General features: G+C 43.6%; 1 protein-coding gene across 5 annotated transcripts in view; it reads right to left on the bottom strand.

Moving 5' to 3' along the window:
- The window catches only part of LCMT1 (leucine carboxyl methyltransferase 1), a 75762-nt gene extending 52813 nt beyond the window's left edge, over nucleotides 1-22949 (bottom strand). Inside the window, exons 1-6 of one of the 5 annotated variants that reach the window (XM_045542826.1) lie at nucleotides 22680-22766; nucleotides 17650-17890; nucleotides 10209-10300; nucleotides 6993-7114; nucleotides 3480-3556; nucleotides 1873-1934 (exon numbers count right to left, since the gene is read on the bottom strand). In XM_045542826.1, coding sequence (XP_045398782.1) covers nucleotides 1873-1934; nucleotides 3480-3556; nucleotides 6993-7114; nucleotides 10209-10300; nucleotides 17650-17687 — 391 coding nt within the window. In that variant the 5' untranslated portion in view covers nucleotides 17688-17890; nucleotides 22680-22766. Of the gene's footprint in view, nucleotides 1-1872; nucleotides 1935-3479; nucleotides 3557-6992; nucleotides 7115-8027; nucleotides 8572-10208; nucleotides 10301-17649; nucleotides 18605-22679 lie in introns of those variants that run through there. The other 4 variants (XM_045542823.1, XM_045542822.1, XM_045542825.1 and 1 more) reach the window with 4 other exon arrangements.
- Between the last annotated feature and the right edge of the window lie 2112 nt (nucleotides 22950-25061).

The following is a 25061-nucleotide window of genomic DNA, read 5'->3' as shown; positions in this document are numbered from 1 at the left end:
GCCTGTAGTCCCAGCTACTCGGGAGGCTGAGGCAGTAGGATCGCTTAAGCCCAGGAGTTTGAGGTTGCTGTGAGCTAGGCTGACACCACGGCATTCTGGCCTGGGCAACAGAGCAAGACTCTGTCTCAAAAAAAAAAAAAAAATTTAACAAATAGTTTTCATATTTTGAAATTATTAAGTACATAGATTTTTACAAAATAATATACAGTTTTAAGTATATCTAATTGAAGTTTCTTGAATGTAGCCTTATTTGATTACAGTTAAATTAATGCCGACTTCCAACGTGAGGCCTTCACATGCACTCATCACTCACTCACTGACTGACTCAGAGCAACTTCCAGTCTTGCAAGCTCCTTCATGTGAAGTACCCTACACAGGTGCACCATTTTTTATCTTTCAGACCATATTTTTACTGTACTTATGTTTAGATATATTTAGACACACAGATGGTTACCACTGTGTTACAATTGCCTACAGTATTCAACAGAGTTTGCAGCCCAGGAGCAATAAGCTATACCATTTAGCCTAGATGTGTAGTGGGCTCTCCCAACTAGGTTTGTATAAGTACATTCTGTGGTGTTCACACAACCATGAAATCACCTCATAACGTTTCCCTGTCATTAACAGATGCATGACTGTAGTCCAGTAAATGACAAACCTTTAATAGGTACTACTTACAATTTGTATGAGTAAAACAAAGGGTTGGAAAGATATTTTCTGTGGAAATTTTATTGGGACTGCAGCCACTAGGAGGATGAGTAATGCATTCATTTTACACAAAAGGAGAGTTACCTGGTCACCAGATGTTTCCTGTGTCATCATGTTAACTATTTGTGAAGGCCATCATCACTGAGCACATTCTCTGACCTGAATTACTAATAACCCCCTGAACTTCTGTCAGACACAAACAGAAAACAATGGAAGACTGTGGTAGAGATTTACCCATAACTTCAAAGGCTTAGAAATGACACAATGTTAGAAACATTCATAATTAAAAGTTGAGGAGAAAAATTGGGGCAAAAAATTGACTACAGGGGCCAAGCAGGTAACAGAATTGAGTGAAACAGGTCACACATAGGAGAACAGGGAGCAGTGGAGGCAGACCGGAGAATGCGTGACTCCTCTGAATGAGGGGCCACCACTCAGTCATCGCTGGGCAGGAATCAGGGTCTAACGTTGCCACATATTCTGATTTTTCCAAGGAAAGCTGGAAATTGAGATTTTCATGAAAAATCTATTTCTGAAATGTTGGCAACTAATTCAAATTCTTTTAAAAAAAAAAGATTCAAAAATCCAAGACATCATATGGAAAGTTGTTTTAAATACCCTGATAGATACAAGTGCAACCATGATATTAATACAAGTGCAAATATATTAGCAGAAGTATATGTTGTACGATTGATCTCATGGAGATAGATAGTAGAATGATGGTTACCAGAGGCTGGGAATGGTGGCAGGGAAGGGGTAGAAAGTGGGGATGGCTAATGGATACAAAAATATATTTAGATAGAATGAAAAATATTTGATGGCACAATAGAGTGACTATAGTCAATAATAAGTTATTAAATACTTTAAAGTAATTAAAAGAGTGGAACTGGAATGTTCCCAACACAAAGAAATGATTAAATGCTTGAGATAATGGATACCCCAATGACCCTGATTTGATTACACATTGTATGGCTATATCAAAACATCACACACACCCTATAAATATTATATAGCTATTACCTACCCATAATAATTACAAAAAAATTTTAAAGATGTGTAGGTTGTATACCAGCACACATACACACACATCCCAACAAACAAGGAGAAATGAAGCAAAAGTACTTATACAGTCCACATTATAGGACTTAGGTTAAGGATACTTGCCCATCTGAAGTGTGTCCTCTGAATGTAATTCTATAATGGGGTTTGATAGGGGAGGCTTGTTTCTGTGGGAAGATGGGAAAAAGGAGAAAGATGAGTCAATTTACTCATCGATTTACTCATGAGCTCATTTACTGCAAAACTGCAGACACTCACTACAGAAATGGCCAATACATATGGCTATTGTTCAAAGCAAGTGCCACTCTAAAAAGGGCTCAGTTTAATTATATTTGACTCTAGGCATATACAGTAAAAATTCAGTGGATACAGGTCTCAGGTTAGGTCAACAAAGCCTTCTATACTCAGCATATGATGTCAAAATCACAAACTGACCATGAAGCACCTAGACTAAGAAATAGCTAAAGATAGGCTCACAAGAACGTTTCGATTATTTTTAGGCCATCTCTAGTTTCTTGCCTATTCTTAATCAAACATTTTGAGATAGCTATTGTCATAGGCAATCAAAAGAATTGACTCTTACATAAACCTAAAGTTCAGTAACAGTTATAATTTTCCCAACCCAGAATATGCAAAAAAAATTAGCTATCACAGAGCCAAATTCAGTATCGAAAAAACCATACACAAACACAAATCCATTTTTCATCCCAAGAAAGCATCTCTGCCTTTAGCTTAGAGCCTATTTAAACCAGCATAATAGGACTTTGCCATTCCCAGAGCATCAGAATTGCCATTTCTCAAGTGAGAAGCATATTGTAAAATCTGATTTATATTAGGAAAGGGTGAAAAACTTATTTTCATAGGACAAATTAGGAAAAATAAAGCTTAAAAATACTTCCAATTCGTAAAGATTAGACATCTCTAAAGGACAGGTTGAAACTTATGTTTACTGAAATGTTTTTGAGTATACAAATTAGGATTTTATTTAAATGACTAAATAGTGGGAGGAAGAATATAGTTAAAACAATTAAGAAGCCTTGATCATCTTGGGCCTGACATGAAGGTTTAAATCTCAGCCCCATGCTTTCCTGGATAGGTAACCTTGGGCAAATTAACTTCTTTGAGCCTCAGTTTCCTCAACTGCTAAAAAGGGATCACAACACTTAATTCATGAATCTGCTATGAGGATTGAATGAGAAAATCCTTGCAAAGCACTTCACATGGTACTAGGCCAAGAAAAGCTCTCAGCCTCAGCAATGATTGCAAACCTGTCATCTACACTTTACAAACTCCTTGAATGGCCCCCATAATATCTCATGTATAATAACTAACTTCAGTCTTCATTCATTCACAAACAAAAAACCTATTGACTGCAATCTATTCTGGGATAGGTACCTTTCTATGTCATGAGGATAAAGTAGTCAACAAAAGATACTAAAAAATTCAGAATGTTAAACTATGATAGGACTTTTTAAAAAATGTTCAGAGAAATTGTATTAATGTATATTTCAAAAATTCACAAAAGGTGTACTGCATTTTGAAGACTGCATGACACAATGGAATGAGGGTCCCAGGGCAGGAAAGAAAGTGGGATGAGGGTCAGAGGAAAGCAACACCCTCAAATGAGGCCTCTGGCATTCAAACCTGCCATCTACTCACAGCTGGGTATGATTCTACCTGGCTCTTCTTCTTCCAGCCAAAGCTACACTTACTTGATGTTGTGCAGCTTTCTTGAGACTATCATCGGAAAGTCCACTTCAAAATATTTAGTTGGGAGAAGATCTTCATCCTGGGGAAAAGCACACAACAGTCTTCATAATTATTTCTTCACTCATAGATTTACTGACCATCTTCCATGTGCCAAGCACTAGGCACCTAAGAGCAATGGGGTATTTGAGGATTTTAGATCATAGGAATGAGACAATCAGAAAGGTATTTCTCAAATTACTTTGGTATCAGCATGAAGAATGGACTTAGGGGAAGCAAGAATGGATGAACAAAAAAGTTAGGAGGCCACAGTGGTCGCCCAGGTAAGGAGGATGGTCCAGGTAACAGCCTGAACTAGTGAGTGACAGCCAGAAGGAGAGTGGGAAGAAGGAGCTGCCACATACTTTGGAGGCAGGAGACACGCAGCATTTTTCAAAAAGCAGCTTGTGATCCATAATACAGGGTCAGAAAGCCAATGTAATGAGCTATTTTTGGTTTTTTTGACACAGGTCTCACTCTGCCACAATCACAGCTCACTGCAACCTCAAATTCCTGGGCTCGGCTGGGCTCACGTCTATAATCCTAAGCACTCTGGGAGGCTGGAGCAGGAGGATCACTTGAGCTCAGGAGTTCAAGACCAGCCTGAGCAAGAGTGAGCCCCTGTCTCTACTAAAAATAGTAAAAATTGGCTGGGTGTGGTAGTGTACACCTGTAGTCCCAGCTATCAGAAGGTTGAGGCAGGAGGAACGCTTGAGCCCAGGAGTTTGAGGTTGCTGTGAGCTAGGCTGACGCCATGGCACTCAAGCCTGGAAGACAGAGTATCAAGTGATTCTACTGGCACAGCAGCCTGGGTAACTAGGACTACAGGCACTCACATGGTGGGTTTTGACCTGCATTGTTTGGGATGAAGTAGGATAAAATAAAATAGCTAATGTCAGAAAGCATCACATGTATGAAGGGTAAATTTACTTTGTGATACATTTTCTTTTCTGTTCTAGTGAAATATGGTAAAAGTGGTAAAGAACAGGCACTCTAGAGCCAGGGGGGCAGGGTTCAAATCCCAGCACCACCATTTATTTCCTGTGAGGTCTTGGGAAAGTAATTCAACTTGCTGGGCCATGGCTTCCTCATCTGAAAAGTGGAAAAAATGCTGACACCTCATGGGGTTGTGAGAATTAACAAGGTAATACACAAGAGGCACTCAGAAGGAGGTCGACCTCAGTGAACATCATGTGTGTCTTTATTATTTACAGACTCAAGTGCATAGATGTGGGTCCTGGCTGAGCACAAAACATTGATTTCTTCCAATGGGCTGGAATCAAAGAAGTTTGAAAGACACACACACACAGCCCTGCTTCCCCCAGCTTGGTTGGTGGCTATACCCAACCCCGATACAGTCGGCCATTAGTCATCCTAGTTCTCTCCATCCTCTCCCCACCATCCAATCAACCAACCATTCAGCCCTGCTGACTGTTCTTGGATCCATCCACTCCTCCTGAGCTCCATCGCCTCCTGCATAGACTGTCACAACGCCCCCTTCTGGTCTCCCAGCTCCACACTACTGCGCACTGTCCTACACACTGCATGTGCCCTTCAGCAGCTCTTCACACCTCAGCAAGAAACAAGGCGCTCCACAACCTGGCCCTCTTGCCTGGCCTCTCCCCTAGTGCTCTGTTAACACTTAAATCCCAGAAATGCACAATCACTTACTTAAAAACAGAAGCCTGCTGGTACCCAGAACCTGGCAAGGGCTTCATGGCTGTAGTACGGGATGAAGGGAAAGGAGAGTTAAGGAGGACATGTTGTATCTGTCTTGAGCACCTGGGCAGGTACAAGAACCATTCATGGAGACAGAAACAAGAGATGGAGAACAGGTATAGAGGGCAGGTGAAGCCTTGGGTGACAGGGTAGCAGACCCCTACAGACAGCACAATGAGAACAGAAGTCACAAGCAGCCACATCCCAGTAGGAAAGTGACCCTTCAGAGAAAACATCAGTGAGATACAGCTTACCCCCCACACACATGGAGACTGGTCCTCGGTTGAAATCCCAGGGGATCTAGCCTGGAGTTTGTCTTTTTCAAACCAGAAAAGACAGTCTCATGTCACATCCAAGGAGACCTGGGCTCATGAATCTCACTACTGACAACCTTTTTCTTGGATGGGGTACATAAGCTTCAGTGTACTGTGCTCAAAAATAAAAACCTTATATTTATTATTATCCCACCTATTAGGGGACAAACGAATCATGGGACCAAGTCAAAGGGGTCTCAGGCGGGAGGGATTTCTCCAGCAGCCTCTGTTAATAGTAACATGGCACATTGTTACACTGGATTCTGCTCCAGTTCCTTACACCACACCAAGAGACATGACATTACAAAGACTCTACAGATCTACGGAAAAGAAAAGGTCACCAAAAAGACCCCCTTGAAGAACCACAGGGGCTGTGTGCAGGGGGAAGAGGAAGGGGTTTGATGAGCTGATTCCACTGCTCATTCCCCATCCCAATGCCACTAGCTGTGGGATCCTAGAAGACACAACCCCTGGCAGTCCCATTTCCCCCAACTGTGTAAAATCCCAAGACAGCTCTCATGTTAATTCATGAGGTCATGTATATAAAAGCACTTCATAAGTGTTACTGATTGTATCTTGAAAAAAGAATGCAGAAGGAAATTTATGTTAAGACCACGTTAAAGCCACTGAGTTCTCACTTAGTAAGAGAAAGGTTGGCAGCTCTGTGACCAAAGACCTATCTTATCTGGTGAGCTGATTAGAAACTAAATAAATAAGCAGGCCTTGGTTTACCTCATCAGGAAATCTGGGGAAAAGCACGTACCCATTACTGTCAGATAACTGACCTGACAGAAGAACCAAGCAAAATCTGTACAAATCTACAAATAAGAAAATGTAATAAGTGAGGACTTTGTAGGGAAAAGGTTTGCAGTAAATACCAAGCCCAGGAGTCAAAGACCAGCATAATCAGTTCTGATTCTGCCACTACCTAGACCCAAGTTTCCTTGCCTGTGAGTGCTATAATTATACCTGCACTCATACCCTAAGAGAGCAGTTAACGGATCAGAGAACTACAAAAGAACCTTGCATCATATCATCACCCAGCCTTGCCACCCTCTGAATTTTACCCAATATGCCATTTGCCAACAAAATCTTAGTTATCATCAAAATCACAAATGTGTGGGCTCCCTGTCCCAGCAATTCTACTGGTGGAATTTTTCATCCTGACATATTTCCACACATACAGAGGGAAATATACACAAAAATTTTTATTTTAACTCTGTAACGGTTAGAAACAACCTAAAATATCCATCCCTAGGGCCCTGGTGAGATCAAATATGGGACTGATGATGGTCATGGGGGCATCTAGGCAGTTGGGGGCAGGAATGGGAGACAGGCTGTCACTGCACACCTTTCAATATGTATCTTTGACATTTTGAACCAAATGAGTATCTTCAAAAAATTAAATCTAAACAATTAGAGAGGGAGGAGGAAATTTTAACTTACCTTTAATCTCCAAAAGGTGGTATCCATCCCCGCCCCAAGGTTGAGAATTTGACAATGACATTCTGTTTTCCGCAGAAACGCCTTCATAAGCTGGTTGACACCATAGACTCGAGCAAAATATCCTGAGAGGGACAGAGAAACAAAGTATCACCCAGTGAGGACAGAAATTATCCCTGTAAAGCCCACACCACCAGAAAAGCAAAACTGAAAACACCTGCCTTTGTTCAGTATCCAGGGTTTATCTGTAGACTTTATGGGAGAAATAGCAACTTTTAAATTTTGTTTTTCTAAAGGCATAGGAACCAAAGTACATATAATCTACTCAATGCAGGAATTAACTACCTTAAAAAAATGTCCTATAGTTTTACGTATGAAAGGCAAATGTTTTACATCAAAATACCTGATCCAAATGTCTCTCTTGGAAATGTGCTTTTCATGGCTACAGTGAAAGCTACTCAGGACTCTGGTAAACTCAAAATTGTGAGGTCATATGGAAAATAGTATTTTAGGCCAGGAAAATGGTAGATGAATGTTAAAGCAAAGGAAGCCATATTTCTTATCCTATTCCTATCATCTGCACACTGAATGGGTCAGCATCTCTGTGTAAAATGGCAGGGGTGTGGGGGTTGGGGGGCAATGGTAAGCAAATGGTGCCTAACAAAATGACTTGACTGGTTAAGCTTTGGGGTGGAGGGCTGGGGAAAAGGAGATAGGAGATAAGAGATGAAGAAAGGAAGACAAAGTCTGTCTGCATTCTTAATTAAGCACTCCTGCTCAAAGTTTGTTCATGACTGTTAACACAACCTGACTAGTTTAAGAGAAAAATCAGAGTAGCATTTAGAAACTTTTGCTGCAGTCTGACAGAGGAAGTATATGTCTGCTCAATCTACTAATAAATAATTTGGAATTGTATTTTGTATCTCTCTTTCATTGTTTTCTAGTATATCATTTCCATTGTATTTTACAGAGACATCTGTGATGGATTGGATATTAGTAGGAAAACATCCTCACCACACACAATTGGGAGGCACTCGCCTACTGCGCTGCAATCCAGAAGTTCAAATCCAGAGAGAAGGAGGCAGGTAGGCTGACATGCTGCCAGCAGGGGCAGGGGATGGGTGCCCATCCTGGCCTCTGCAGCATTTGTTAGGAAATCTGCCTCCTGAGCACAGGAGGGAGTGCAAAGCAAAGCACCACACATCCTTGTTCTCAGGAACCACCACTTTAAAATTTGTGTTTCTTAAAGACCCCAATGTACAGGATCCATCTTTAGGGCCAAGGTTCCCTGTACACACAGGAATTATCATCATTTGATCAATTTCTCCATCTGGCTGAGAAGTCATGCTCCTGGTCTCAAATCCTTTGACTTCCTTGATGGAAATTACTTGCAGAGCCTAAGAAATGTTACCAACACTATCATACTGCAACAAAAACTAATTAATTCCCCATCTCCTCCCTCTCAGGTTCTACACTGCTAAGGCAGAGAGGAGCTGAATTTCTCCCTTTCCTGGATTCTCTAAACTTGCCTGGCCTGGTGTGGTGGCTCACGCCTGTAATCCTAGCACTCTGGGAGGCCGAGGCGGGTGGATCGCTTGAGCTCAGGAGTTCGAAACCAGCCTGAGCAAGAGTGAGACCCCGTCTCTACTGAAAAAATAGAAAGAAATTAGTTGGACAACTAAAAATATATAGAAAAAAATAGCTGGGCATGGTGGCACATGCCTGTAGTCCCAGCTACTCGGGAGGCTGACGCCATGGCACTCTAGCCCAGGCAAGAGTAAGACTCAGTCTCAAAAAAAAAAAAACAACTTGCCTGCAAAAGAGGAACCAGGAATTTAACTACTTCAGGCTGCTTCCATTCAAGTGGTCCAGACAGTGCATACACATCCAGAGACTTAGTTCTTGGGAGCTTATATGGAGCAGACATTGGAAACTGCGCTCTAAAGCCATATTCCAGAGACATTCCTGAACAAGCTGCCTGGCGGTTCAAGCTTCAAAAGCCATACTTAACTGACTAACCCCATTCATACTGTGAGCCAGGAAAGGAAAATAAATTCTTCAGAATCTTGAGAGCCAGATCATCTGAACCTAGGCCTACTATACTGTCAGCATCTCTGAGACCTCCTTCATCTAAGAATTACTAGGTCTGACAATAATTTCTCTCCAGCCTACAATGAAGGATATCAACAAAGCTGTGGAAAACTCACATCCTCTAGGCTTACAACCCTCAGGCTATATAGCTGGGTGGGAACCTTACAATTTCTACCCTTTGGGAAATTACAAAAAGACAGACAAGAGGGGTGAAAACTCAGGTGTGCTCAGCCTGAAATATACAAATGCCTTTAGAAAGTCCCCTTACAGAAGAACCCAATTAAATCCACAAAATTAGTCACACATCTAGATGAGCTGTAGGCAAAATGGAGCCCTTTCTTCCTCTACCAAAACAGAGTGAATCTGATATAGTACTCTGAAAGGACTCGTGTCCTCACACCAGTTTTATAAAACTGTTTCACCATATTTATTTTAATCAGTATAAGAGCAGGAATGTGGGGGGAAAAGATTTATACTTTTTAAAATTAAAAGAAAAGTAATTCCTGCCAGGCACAGTGGCTCACGCCTGTAATCCTAACACTCTGGGAGGCCCCGGCGGGAGGATCCCTTGAGGTCAGGAGTTCAAGACCAGCCTGAGCAAGAGCGAGACCCCGGTCTCTACTAAAAATAGAAAAAAATTAGCTGAGCAACTAAAAATAGAAAAAAAAAAATTAGCTGGGCATAGTGGGGCATGCCTATAGTCCTAGCTACTTGGGAGACTGAGGCAGGAGGATTGCTTGAGCCCAGGAGTTTGAGGTTGCTGTAAGTTAGGCTGATGTCATGGCATCAGGCAACAGAATGAGACTGTGTCTCAAAAAAAAAAAAAAACCTCATAACTGACATGGACAGTTCAAGAAGATACATAAATAAATTTTAAACACATGACAATGATGATCAACCTCACCTATAAGCGGAATACAAAATAAAATTATAATAAGATGCCATTTTTCATTTATCAGATCAACAAAGAGCAAAAAGTTTGATGATACATCTTGTTGGTGAGGATATCAGGAAGTAAGCACTTTCATATACTGTTGGAAAGGGTACATGCTAGAACTCCCTGTAAGAATGAATCTCTACAACCTCAGGCTTTTGGCTGGGATGTTGGGGAGGGAGATGGTCACTTGCCTCTATTAATTTCCGGGGCCTTCCTCTCTTTAGTCAGTCTCACAAAGTGTTGGATGTAAGGGTCATGCCAGTAGCCGATGCTTACTGCAAACCTGCAAGGGATGGAAAAGGAGGAAGGTGAGGAGAGATCAGCAGGTCCAGACCAAAGTTCCAAGGCCGATGTCCCAGAAACCAGGTTAAGGATCCAGAGGAAAATCATCCACCTCAAAAGGCCAACAAAATGCACACGTAGTGCCTCATTACAAATGTACAGACTCATCCATCCATTCATCATATCATGTTTCCCACAGAGGTCATTTCTAATCTGTCTTTCCTCATCTTGCTAATGAAGGAGCTCAGGAAATTTCACCCCAAAATATGATTCCGCGTATAAAGAATACTTTGAATTAAAGGCCATTCAAGACCAAAAAGCACTGGAAGGGGCTTTCTCTCTCTCTGCATAAACGGGACTGACAGATCAAAAGATCAAAGGAGCAACTGACTTCCCTTCCTCTCCATGTTATCTCAATATATTGCAGGAAAGAGGATCAAGAATGCAACCAGACCTGGCCCAAATCATTTAAATATAATACCTGTCTCTTAAGTTAATTTAATTTGCTCAGGTTAATTTATTACAATTTCCAAAATGAATCATTTACAAATCAATCTGTGTTCCCCATCCATTTATCTTCACTAGCACCATTAGTTCCCCCTAAACAGAATTACCTGGACTCCTCATCTCCCCCTTCCATCCAAAAGAACAGGTATAAAAATATCTGAACTTCACTGGGATATGGAGTAATCACTCCATGACTCTCCCCGTGTGCATGGTAAATCAATCTTTCTCTTATTAATCTGCCTTAATTGTGAGAGTTGATCTTTCAGCCAGCTTTCAGGGGAAAGAAGTTTCAGCTCACCCCTACACTAGCTCCTTTTCCCTGGGACCCTAAATAGCAAACATCATCACCTCATACTTCATATAGAAGACTTGCAACCATGTATTCCCTGAGCAAACTCATTGGCCAGAGATAGTCAGGTAACAACTAAACAAAAGGTTCAGCCCGGAGGAAGGGAGACTCAGAAGAAATAGCTGGCAGATATCACTAAGTATTTCTCTGGACTCTATATTAGGTATCAGTCATTTCACCCTTAGGGAGGTCATAGCGGGGAAACCAGGAAAAAATGAACAAAGCAAGTACAACTTGGAAAGTGCTGTGGTAGCCTAAATTCTCTCTACCCCAGTCTGCACCAAGGAGTTAAAGCTTAGTGTTTCAAGCCTCGGAGGTGAAGCCCTGATTAGCACTGGAAGCCCTCTTACAGCCATCAGTAGAACCAGCTTCAGGACAACTCAGGAGTCATGAAAAGAACCTGGATCCCTAAGGCCACGGTCGGCTGCTGGGGGCCTGCAGACTGTTCTACAGCTCAATGTATATTTTATAAGATAAGAAGTGTCTTCTCCCTTTAAGCCAACTTCAGCCGGGCTTCTGTTATTTGCGGCCTAATGCATCCTAACTGATACTCTGAGTAATAACCCCATTTCTATGTTGCTTGATAAGTGAGCTGACATTTAAGTGGTCTATGTGTTGTGTTTCGAAGGTAGATTCTGAGCTCCTGGAAGCAGATAATACGGCTTTTCCTTATATCAACCAACAAGGCTTACATCTGCCTTGACTCGATAGGTGAATTATGTACAAACATGTCTCCCACAGTCCCTCTCATCCACAGACACCCGTAAGGAAACACATACATTCAGCTACTCTGTGCAGCAACTCAGCCACGTACAAAGTATTCACCAACGAACAGGATTTGCCATACATGCCCAGTCTGTCCAAGGAAAACAACATAGACACAGCACTTCATAACAGTAAACTAGTTCAGTTATTTGAAATACTGTTTTTCAAATACTGAGCTGTGATTCAATATGATGAAATCAGTTTGCAAAGGTGCCTTTAAAAAGTGAAGTAGAATAGAGTAAAATAGAAAGTAGCATGCATTACACACAGTAAGCGTTACAATTTTCATGACACTTTTGTTTCAAGTGTGTTTTGAGGGTGTATTTTCTCATTGTGGACGGCAGTTTTAGAAACAGATTTCAAAGGAATCATCTAGTGCCATCTAGTGGTAAACGCCAGGGCTGCACTTGAAACAAGAAAGGCTAGTAACCACACAAATGAGAATACTCATCCCACAGTTTTAAGGGTTGGAAAGGGCCTTAGAAATCATCTAGCCAACCCCAACATCTACTGCAAGAATCGTTTCAATGGTATCAAGTCACTGCCTGACTACTCCTCCAAGGAAGGCACTCGCTCCACTGCTGAGCAACTTTGTCGAAAGCAGATCAAGTTGCCTCCTTTTGGAAGCCGTAACTTGTTGGACTTACTGCTGCTCCCTTGGACAACAAAGAACAGTTTCTGTTCCTCTCAGCTCTGGATTATTCAACACTATTCAATATGACTGATTTAGTCAAGCAAACTTTGAGTGTCTGCTAAGTGCTAAGCACTGGGGATAGAGTGGTGAACAAGAGGAGAAAGAAGACAAAGATAAAAGATTATGAGGAAAGAAGAGTATGACTAATACAGAGGATGAGGGTGAAAACAGGAAGCTGTCTCTGCAGAGGGGATGGTCACGCAGGGCCCTGGAGAATGGAGAAAGTCAGCTGTCCAAAAAGCATTGCAGACAGGCAGAGCAGCAGAGAAACGCCCTGGGTGGGCACAGACTTGAGCCCTCCAGTAGCACAAAGGAGGCCTGAGGGCTGGAGATCAGGGAGAACCAGGAAAACCTGGGGGGGAGGTGGGGGGAGGGAAAAGCAGGCTCAGGCACCCTGGGACTGGCCTCCAGAGCACACCATCCATGGTCAGTCAGGTACAGGAGGACAAAGAGGTGGTGAGATGCCTGGGACATGACATAAATATATCTAATCACTAATTCCCATCAATTCCTACTTCCTAATGCTTCTAACATTTGTCTTTCCATTCCTCAAAGCCAGATCACTGCAAGAGGTTCCATGCACCGAGGAGAAAGGATCTCACTGTCACATATGTATCCATAAACACCTGTGTCTATATTATGCAGAGATTTATTGAGGATACCAAAATATTAACAATTATCCCAGATTTCGGGTGTTTTTTATTCATCTATATTTTCTAAATTTTCTACACTAACCATATGACATTATTTCATCAACTCTAAGATGGCGTCATTTACAAGATGAACCACCAAATAACAAAAAACTCTGCAAATTAAATTGACTTAATCTTATCCCCTACAATTTTGTCTCTATTAAAAAAGTTCTTCTGGACTTATTTAAACAGATTATCATATCTGTCTCTTGCACATACATAAAGAAAAGACATAGCAAGATCCCATTCTCTACACAAAAATAAAGAAAATTAGCCAGGTGCAGTGGTGCACACCTGTAGTCCTAGCTAATTGGGAGGTGGAGTTGGGGGATGGCTTGAGTCTGGTAGTTTGAGGCCAGAATGAGCTAGGATTGCACCACTGCACTCCAGCCTAGGCAACAGAGTGAAACCTTGTCTCTTAAAAAAATATTTTTTTTTTAAAAAAGGAAAAGGTTACTAGAATAAGCTGGTTAAGTCTTCACTTTCATGATGTGAGTTTCCACACAATATCGACTGTTGTACAATCAAGGGTGTTGGTGATATGGCATTTCTCAAGAAAGCTCCACTATCCTGAGATTTTCTTCCAAGTCATTGACCCTCATGCTCTCAGTTCTGATAGTGGTTTTTTCTTGGTATCATCAGAAGGCAGCAATGGATAGTTTTCAAACAGCAAGCAGGATTTGTGCTCCTTCAAATGGTCCTTAAATGGTATCTGAACTGAAGCATCCAGTTCAGTGGTCACAGCTGCCCAGACTCGCCACCCAAAATACAACCAAGTCGGGTGGGCCCAGGTAATGACAACTCTAACGCAACTGAGGACAACTGCAGGACACATAAAGAACAAATCACATCTGATTTCAAAGAAGTTAAATGGAAAAGAACATGTCAGAGTCAAATATAGTACTGCCTTCACAACAAAAAAACCCAGTAAGTTTGAATATCATAAACAAACATAAAAGGCAAGTATTACTCCAGGATAAATATCTGTAATATGTCACAAAGTACTAATATCCTTACAATATAAAGAAACTCATAAATTAATAACAATCCTAAATTCCCCAAGGAAAAAAAATGGACAAAATACAAACTTTGGGACATTTCACAAAAGAAAAAAAACTGATCAATGAACACACAAGTTCAGCCTTATCAATAATCTAAAAAAATGTAAACTAAAAGCAAAAATAGTGCAATATTTCTCCAAGTTGGCAACAAAACTATTGTTGAACTGAAGTTGGCTTTGGAGGGGGATGAGAAAGAGGGCACTGGAGCTGCAGGGACCACAAATTGGCACAATCCTGCTGCAAGGCACCATGGCACAGGTATAAAAAGCCCGAAACACATGCACACACAATGACTCAACAATCCCACCGCTAGGGCTATCCTAAGGAAATCATCAAGAATGGACACAAACATTCCTGTACAATAACACTGAACATGGATGTACAGTATCAGGTGAACAAAGCACGCTACAAAATTGTATGTACAGGATGTTCCCAATTTTGTTGGAAGATATATATACACATACATGACTGCCCAGAGTAGACACCAAAACTTTAATAGAAGTGATCTCTACACCATCCATTGACACTGAGCATCAAATTCTACCTGTCAATGTCCACTACAGTCCCTGCTTACAAAATCCAGAGAACAGCGCTTCTATTTGTGTATCCTGACTTCATGTGAAAAGGCCAGATACAAAGAATCAAACATCTCAGATTTGGAAAGGCCTCAAAGATTTTCTCAGTTTTTTTTCAACCCACGCTGCTTTCAATGTCCACGGCACTCACATACCACCTGTTCCATTTAGTTATGTCTTTACTCACTCCCTTTTTTAATACTCGGGACTGATGTGCTACCTAATATTTTCTTCTAACACAACACAGTAATAAATAGCTAACTACTAAAACGTAAAATGTCTGTGTACCACCTAACGTCATCTCACATTTCTCCCATGGGAAACACTGAACAGATCCAACCATCTATTCATTCCAGAAACATTACTGATTGTGTCCTATCCACATGAGTGTCAACTGCAAAAACGAGTCCTTCACAAGAAAGGTGTGAAATCCACCTCCAACAGACATTTGGTCACCTGAGGCTTCAGGGAATGGGAAGGGGCCTCCCTGCTCTCCCAGCCTGTGAGAATCAAGACTGGCGCCTCAATCTACTTTAATCCACACTCACAGATGGAGTGTGGGGGAGACTTGGAGGGGGCAGCTGACTATGTGGCAGGCATTATTCCAAATGCCTGAGGAATCCAAGCACATATAACCAACAACACTACAGGAAGGTAGTGCTTTACAGAGGTGAAGGTAGTCACCTCAGCTGTGGAACTTAATTTTATTCATGAAGGAAACTTAAGGTTATTGCTTTTCAAACCTACTTACCCACCTGGATTTTTTTTTTTCCCCCCTGAGACAGAGTGTCTCTCTCTCTCTCTCTCTCTTGCCCAGGCTAGAGTGCCATGGCATCAGCCTAGCTCACAGCAACCTCAAACTCCGGGGCTCAAGCCATCCTCCTGCCTCAACCTGAGTAGCTGAGACTATAGGCGCATGCCACCACACCCGGCTAATTTCTCCATTTTTTTGTAGAGACAGGGTCTCACTCTTGCTCAGGCTGGTCTTGAACTCTTCAGCTCAAGCAATTCTCCTGCCTCCTAGAGTGCTAGGATTACAGGCATAAGCCACCACACCTGGCCCTCACCTGGATTTAGATCTCACTCACACCTGTTTTTTCCCCTCCTAATGCTTTGTTTAAACGGTATGCGTAAGTGTATATATGTGTGTATGCATGTGTATCTGTGTACACATGTATATACTGTCTTGCGTCCCTTAATGACAGGGATACATTCTGAGAAATGCATCGTTAGGTAACTTCATCATTGTGTGATCAACGACTATATTTACAGAACAATAGGCTTTATGCAGTAGCCTATTGTTCTTAGGCTACAAACCTCTACAGCATGTTACTGTACTGAACACTGTAGGCCACTGCAACACAATTACTCCAAAAATCTTGGAGTCACCTTGGCGCCCTAGTCTCACCTCACATCTAGTGTCAGAACATTCTAGCAGTTCTACCTTCACAATGCATACAGAATCTGTTGGCTTCTCAGCACCTCCACCAGCACCTTATCCAAGGCACCAGCCTCTCTCATGTGGGACATTCCCACAGCCAACTAACTGACCTCCCTGCCTCTGCCCTTGCCCCCTACAGTCTATTCCCAGCAGAGAAGCTGAAGTGACCCTGGTCAAACCCAAGGCAGGTCACCTCACTCTTTAGTTCAAAATCCTCCAAGGGTGCCCATCTCGCTTAGAATAAAAGCCAGGTCTTCACAAGAACCTACCAGGCATGGCCTACAACATCTGCCCCCACTAACTCCCAGATTCCACCCACTGCTCTTCCCCCTCAGTCACCCTGGCTTTGTTGCTCCTGGAATAGGTCAGGCCAGCTCCTGCCTCAGGGCCTTTCTCCTCTGCTCTCTCTGCCTGTTAGACTGTTTTCCCCAATACCCACACGACTCAGGGCTCATTCCCTCGCCCCTGCAAGTTTTTCCTCTACACCGGCCTCCTCAGTGAGCCCTTTCCTGGCCACTCCATCTCAAATGACAACTCCTCCCAGCACATCTACTGCATCTACCACCATCAGACATGCCAGATATTTTGCTTATTTGTTTCCTGGCTGTTTCCCTCACTGGAATCCAGCTGCATAAGAGCTCCAACTTGTCTATTTTGTTCATTTCTGTGTCCACAGTTTCTAGAATGGTGCCACCATAAATTGAGCGGGCACTCAATAAGGAATGATAAGTGGATGCATTAACCTAAGAGATGACGTGGAACTAATTAGGCAAGGGAGAGGGAAGGAAGCATTCCAGGCAGTGGGAACAGTATGCCCAAAGGCCCCTAGGAAGGAAAGACAAGGGACATGTGAGGAACTGAAAGGATGGCCCAGGGGAGGGAAGAGTAGTATGAAGTGAGCTGGGAAAATGGGACAGGGCAGGCAGGGAGGGCGCTGGAGACCACAGAAGGAAACTTGGTCTTTTCTAACACCAGCAGGAAGCCATTAAGCTAGGGAATGACATGATCAAATGGGCCTTTTACACACCTCTGGCTTCAATGTGAGGTAAGGATGCGTGGGGGGTAAGTGTGAGTGGTAGAGCGCAGTCTGCAGGCTACTGCAGTAGCTCAGATCACAGATGCCCTTGGCTTGGACTGAGACACCAGAAGCAGAGGTGGAGGAAAAGGAAGTAGATTCCAGAAATACTTAGCAGATAAAATCAACAGGTCTGGCTGATTGATCACATGAGGAGGAAAGTAAAAGGGCATTTCCAAGGTGATGCCTACCTTGTTGCACCTGTGACCCCAGTGAACAATGGCATCATTCACTGAGGGGGCTGTGGAGAGGACCATGGGAAGGTGATCTCGAGTCCAGTTGTAGAAATAGTGAATTTGAGATAGTTCTGAGACATCCAAGTGGAGATTCCCAGTCGGCAGTCAGATATCAGGCCACAGTGACCAGATCACGAAAAGATACAGCATTTCATGCAATCAAGTGCAGATGTTTTACCTGCTAGCTGCTGTGGAACTAAAAGGTTTCAAGTGACAGGTTAAGATTTGCAATTATGAACAATCACCCCAGCCAGCAGTTAGAAAAACCAGGAAGTGTTGCATTAGACTTGGTGAGTGGCTAGTGTCCAAGGAAAATCTGTGGCCGTGGGAAAGAGACTTGCCCTTTGTCAGGATCCACCTCCTGCACAGCTGCTTTGGATTTTTCTAAAATACCCAGATCATGCCAGCTCCCCCACTTAAAAATCCCTCAGGATAAAACCCACATTCCTCAGGACCATCCACAATTTGTTCTCTCACAACCTTTTTGAATTCTCTCTTGTCACCCAATCCCCACCTGTTGTCAAGTTCCCCTAACACACCATCCTGCTTCAGTCTCCATGCCTCTGCTCATGCATAGAAAAACATCCCTGACCTCTACGAGCTGGCCCTGTACCAGGAGACAGGCCTTAATGTTGATGGAAGTTGGCTGGTGCACCTAGAAAGGCCATGCTGTTCTCCTGTTGGACATAAACAATCTCACAGAACACCAAGGGCCCTCTGCAACAGCGATGAAGTGAGAGGAAACAAGTTCACTTCATAATTTTGTCTAAGCACAGACAAAAGGCCACCGTGCCACTCACAAAATATCAAATATGAGTGACTGTGGCTTCCTTACACATTACAATTTCAGCCCTACTCTAGCCAAACCTCCTTCTAGAAAAGATTGAATGTGCTACATGATGATAGAACTGTCAGCACTCACTTCAGAGCAAGTCCCTGCTCCAGTGAACCCTCCTCCTCATTCCCCCAGCCAAAGCCCAAATCCTAAAAGGTCTAACACCCTTTTACTGATCTATGCCCCATAGTTCCTCCTGGTGCAAGTTTTCCCTCATTGCCACAAGTAAAACACTCAACTTCTTTAACTACAGGTGTATTTCTGGTGGTCTTTACTGGAGGACGTTAACAACTGTAATGGAAGGAGAGGATAGTTAAGCTTCTTGGAGGGAAGTTAGTGGAGTTTCCACCTGAAGGCTTCCACTTTCTGTATTAAGCAATGGCTGACATTATCTTTACAATGAAGAAGGCGTGGGGTAAATCAGAAGTTATGGGAAAGTGGAAAATGGATGAACTAAGTGTTCTGGAGAATGGGACAATGAGTTGACCAGAGAAACATACTAGAATTCTAAGGCTCAATTAGGGGCACAGGTGAGGCTGGGTGACATGAATTCATAATAGTACCAAGCTGCCCTGTTGTGTGATTTCGATCACCAGTATTCAACGTGAAAATGGATAATTTGATTCAACCAGGGTTTTGGGTCTACTAAGACCAAAGGGCAAGGGAGAAAGATACTGTCAAGAGAATTACTGAGTGATGGACTATGAACTCTAAGATCAACTGACAGGGAACAGCAGAAAGGAAGGATACAGAAAGCTATGGAAGGCCTAAGGAAAAACAATGAGCACAGCAAAAATAACTGAGCAACCAACCTAGACAAAACCAGGTTGGAAAATGTTGCAATGGTCATCTGTGAGGCAGTGCAGCATCGGGATGAAAATCCAGGGTATCATGGTGGGAACAGGTGACAGAATCTGATGAGAAGACATAATCACTGCAAACAATGCATTCAAAAAAGTGAGTGCCTGTGTGTAAGCTGCAGCCTCCATGTGGACACAGAGGTCATCTAAGAGATCAAGAACTGTGGTAGATACAAAAACTTTGGGCCAGGCACCCAAGTAGTCAATGAATTAGGTGAATAACTAGGAGAAGGTAGACAAGAGCAATGCAGAGTGGTCCAGCTGGGTACAATGGATCTCAAAGAAACAGGCTAGAGAACAAACAGCTGAGAGGACACAAATCTCAAACCCCCTGATCCTGAGATATGCAGGCTATAAGAGAACAGAAGCACCACTTGAGAGAGCTTCAAGAAAAGGACAGCCCTAGGGAACCACCAGGGTTAAGGCAAAGGGAGAGAGGGAATGGCTAAGGAGAGGCTGAGAAAATAGAAGCACCTGTGGATTAAGGAATGATGATTTCAGAGGACAAGGGGTTTGCTGCGAGGGCTGGGTCACAGGTAAACAGAATCAGGGAAAATTGATTTAGGGGCATAGCTTGATTGCCATAATAAGGAGAGGGTGGGAGAGCCTTCGTAAGCCATGAGTAAGCATAAACCTAATATATCCCATCAGAAAAGTTCTAACTGATAGTACACGTCCACACTGGTGATGATCGTGATGATGGTTTGATGGTAATGGGGGTAGTGAAGATGACACTAACCACCAATATTGAGCACTTGTATGCCAAGCACATCTGGAACCACTCCACATATAATCTTCACAACAACCCTCTGAGACAGATAACATTCCCATTATTCCTAGAAGGGCTCTGAACTAAAGGATAAAGCAAACTCAAACAGAAGTAACAGAATTGTAGGTGCCCTGGGAGGCTTATTTTTTAAATGTTATTTTAGGGATTTCATGGCTGTAACTTACTTAGGGCAGCAGGGAACAGCCTGACCCATGGCTACTACATATTCAGCAACTTCAACCAAATACTACTCAGAATGGAGGGAAATCAAAACTAGCAATAATACTTTACTGAGGACTTCACTTTGTGCCAGACATTAACTGCTTTGAGTCAATTATCTCACTTGATCCTCATATTCAAAAGGTAGGTTACCCTTATTATCCCCATTTTTAAGATGAAGAGACTGAGGCAGAAAGAGGAGAACAATTTGTCCATAATTCACACAAGCAATTCGTATTTAATATTGTGACTTTTGGACAAGAATGTTTAATATGTCACAGTGAAGATGCAGATCACAATACCACAGAATCTGAAAGACATTCAACTTCTCACCATGTCTTCTCACAATCTCCTTGCATGTTCTTTCAGAGGTGAGAATGCCAAGTACAAGAATGCTTTTACGAAAATGCATCCGGGATGGCAGACACCTGTGGTCTTTATTATGCAGGACTTATACCAGGAGATTCTGATTCATGAGTCTAGAGTAGGTCTTGAACATCTATATATATATATATTTTTTTTTTTTTAAAGCCCCACAGGCTATGTTGATGATCACCTCAGGTTGGGGCCTACTGCTTTATATTCTTCGCAGTTCCAAACCCAACCTTCCCCTGCTGTGTTGAGATGTTTGTAGATCCACAGGGCCTCAGAAACTGAAGCAGAGAAGATCTGAAATCACAAAAACTATGCAACAGAGTCAAGGAAAGGCATTCTTTAATTATACTATTTCTCTATACTTTTGTGTCTGAATTATTTTATAACCAATTTCCTTTTAAGTTTGCAAAAAATATTACCAATAAATATTAAATCAACCTAACCCTACTATGCTACTAAAAAGAATTTTCTCTCCAAAATTTTGATGGTACTTCAGATTCTCTTAGCAAATACCAGTCAATATGGTAAAAATTGTTTCTAATTCAACAGTGCTACAGATGTGGTCAATAGCAACTGAAAGCCAGAGAAGCAGCAGCTGAGAGCAATCCACTCACAAACTTCACCGGGCACTGTGCTGTTTAAACTGATGTATTTACTTAATCAAACACCACTAACATCTACGATATGCCAGGCATTGCTCTAAATCCTCTACTAAGTATCATTGAATCTCATAACCACCTACAAAATGGGCACTATCACCCTCACTTTACAGATCAGGAAACTGAGGCACAGAATGGATTAGTAACTTGCTTAATTTTACACAATGTGACAGCGTGTGGCTTCAGAGTCCATGCACTGAATCACTATGCTTACTCTCCAAGAACCTAGAAAAAGTGCAAGGCTTAATTCAAAACTTTGGTTTTCCTCACTCCACCGTTCCTACATGGCACCAGCCTCCTTCTCCAACCTGGAAGGCATTCTTCCAGTTCATCTAACACACTCCATACTCCTCCCTTGCTCTCCCTGAACACTCTCCTACACCCCTATTTTTTTTAAGACTTTTGTTGCTAGCCTAAACATCACTGTCTAAATTATAAACTCTAATGGCATGGTGTACCTCTCAGCGCTCAACACAGAATTGTAGTTATGTATTTCATGGGTCATTTGTTTCCTGTCTCTTTCCCAACACCTGTGACTTCCAGTGCGTCTGACACCACGTCCGTCTTGTTTATCAGGTATTCCCCTCATGGAATCCCCTACCAAACAGCCCAAAGTAAGGGGCTGACACAAAATAAGCTCCCAATAGTTTTTGCTTAATGAATACATAGATGGCACTCAAGTCCCTCGTTTTCTCTTTCCCTGACACCACCTGTGCTGGCGACACCCTCACCGCCACCCCCACCACCACACTCCTACTGACGGATGCAGTAGGCTACCGGCTTGGCAAACGACCGTGGCCCTGGGACAGGTCATTTCCCGCCCAGTGGCCTGAGTATTAGGTGCACAACTGAGATCAAGACAACTCCCAACAGGATGTAACCTGCAAAGGAGGGAGAAACCTGCACTTTTCCTCTTCCTCGTACCTCAAGACTGTAGTCATTATCTGCTTCCTATTTGTCTTTCCAGCAGGAGTTTGGCTCTTAGAAAGCCAAGACCACGTCTGCCTGGGTCAGCGCCGTACTCTCACTCACGGTACCCCGGGCTGGCAACACACCTGCCGAACACCAGCAGCTCGGAAATTATCAGGTAAATAACGGCACCAACGGGGAGCTCAGAAATCATCAGGGAAATAAACGACCCCCTGGCCCGTGCACTTCACAGACGTGAAGCGAGGATCCCTGAGTCGCGCACCACGTCCCTCAGGGCGTCCAAGCCTATTCTTCACACACAGGCCCGCCTCCCACCTGGGCCCGGGCCCGGCACGCACCTCTTACACAGAGAAGCATCTTCGCAGGTGCCGCGCACGCCCTCGTCGTCTGCGTCGCTAGTCGAGGCGGAAGAACAGGGGGTGAAGGAGGGCTCCCTCAGGCTACCGGCCATGGACGTGGAGGTTGTGGGGTGCCGTGCCCACCGGGGACATGAAGCGGGCTCAACAGGCGGCGGGGGCAGGAGCAAGCCTCAGGGAGAAGGCAGAGGAGAGGCTCCGGGCCCCACCCGGCTCGGCTGGCGCAGCTTATTGACGCCACCCACTACAGCTGCCCCAGCAGGCTTCATGCTCACTGGCGCCTCTGCCGTGACGCTCATTGGAGAATTTCCCCGCCCTCTCAGCCCGCGGAGGCGCTGATTGGACGACTCTTTTGGCCCTGCCCACAAGCCCAGAATTTCGCCCGGGGTGGGGAAAGGAAACGGAAATGACGTGTAAGAAAAACCCGCAATCCTTTCTGGGAAATGTAGTCTTAAGTGTTTTAGGAGGCCGCATGGTCACCCAGGTGAAATTTGACAACTAGAATTAACTGAGGGCTGAAGAGCTAGGTGGATTCTCAACATTGGTGCAAAAGGGAGAGAATCCAGCCAGAAAGGCAAGTGTGAGTTGTTACATTGAGTCAAGGTTCAGTGTCATTAAACAATGTAACAAAAAATTTGTTGAGGTTGACACTGTGTCAGGGATTGTGCTACAGGCTTGGCACACACAATTGCCTTGGAAATCTTGGAGGGCCTAGAATGCCCGAAAGACAGGTTCTCCTCCTTCTCTGCTCCCACAGGTAACATCCTCTGGCTAAATGGCCTCCCTTATTACAGGGACCAGACACAGTGTCTGTTAATCCCCAGCCAGTGGGTTTCAGTTCCCTGCCAGCTAAAGAAGAAATTATTTAGACAAGCCAATCACACCGTCCTGTGGGAACCAGGGGTCACCCTACCCAGGCCCTGCATGTTCACTCTGTTCGGGAGTGCAACCCCATGTGTCCCTGCATAGTGTGCAGTGTCCTCCTCCCGTCAGCTGTGAGTATGTGTAACTAACAAACTGCTGTTGATGCATCTCTCTGGTGTCAGGTCTTGTGTGTTCATCCATCCCCATATCTCGACAGTGGGAATCCCTCCCTCACGAATGGAGTGAAGAGTTGGTGGAGAAAACAATTGGCATCACAAACAGCATGGGCCATCCTTGACTGAGGACACCTGGGTCAGCTTTCACTAACTGTTCCTTTGCTAATTAACTGGTTTTATAAGGCAGCAGTGACTGTGACTGCCGCGTGCTGGCCAGCTAATGAGTTTTGTTATCTCAGGTGTGCTTATCTCTTCCCACCCTAATGTTAATTGACCATATCCTGGTGTGAGGTGCCATCAGGTGTGGCCTGTGTCAGCCAGGTGTTCTCCAAGGCTTCCACTGGGGGGCAGCAACAACACAACATCCTATCTGGTGGGTGCTTGAGTTCCACTCACTGGGAGTCAGGTGAGAGCGGTTTGCTCACTGCGTCTAACCTAATAACCATCACTGGCTGCTTGGGGCAGCCATACAGACATGGTTTGGAGAAATATACCCCCAGTGCAGTCCTGGGGACAGCCTTTGTGTTTGTGGAATGGAAGGAGGCCATCACCCTGGGGAAGATTTTATAATGGCTCCCTGGTTGCCTCCTAACAGTTGTTGTTGTTCAGGCAAGGGTAGTGATGTTCCCTGTGCTGCTGTCCTGTGCTCTCCTGACCCCTAAGAGGTGTGTGTCCATGGCAATCAGTGGCCCAGGCACTGATGATAAAAAACAAAACTGTCACAGGGAGGGGCATTTGCTATTCAACTGCTTTCCTAATGCAAACCCCCACACCAACACACTGGGGCTGTGCTTAGCATAGCGTACCAAAGAACTGAACTCATGATCAATGGGCTTGATGGCTCTTACCTGGACCACAGACAAAATGAACTTCCTGGATATGAATCCCAACCTTGGGGAGATGGGCTGGCATCCCCTGGAGGAGGAGGACAGTGCCCTAAAGGGCTGGCTGCTGGCTTCCTTTCCACATAACCACCCAGAAGATCCACAGCACATTTGATCTGATGGAGACAAAAAAAATCTGTGACTTGAGGAAATTTCTTTGGGATGGGGGGGGGGTCCCTTAAATACTTGAGAATCCCACTACATTTAAAATAGGTAAGTATTTTGCTGTTACAGTTTTGGCTAATGTGCTCTTGACTATTTCAAAGGCCTCTCAGCCACAGTTTGCCTTCACCTCCAAAGGGACACAATGCATCTTCACCTTGCTACCCACAGGCCACCTAGACGGCTCTGCCATCACACACAGTCTTTGCAGGCAGGATCTTAACTGCATTCACCTTTCTCCTGGAATACAACTATGACATTACATTGATGACATTCTC

Source organism: Lemur catta, chromosome 2, assembly GCF_020740605.2.
Source record: "Lemur catta isolate mLemCat1 chromosome 2, mLemCat1.pri, whole genome shotgun sequence".
Classification (NCBI taxonomy): Eukaryota; Metazoa; Chordata; class Mammalia; order Primates; family Lemuridae; genus Lemur; species Lemur catta.
This window is presented reverse-complemented; position numbering and strand designations above follow the sequence as displayed.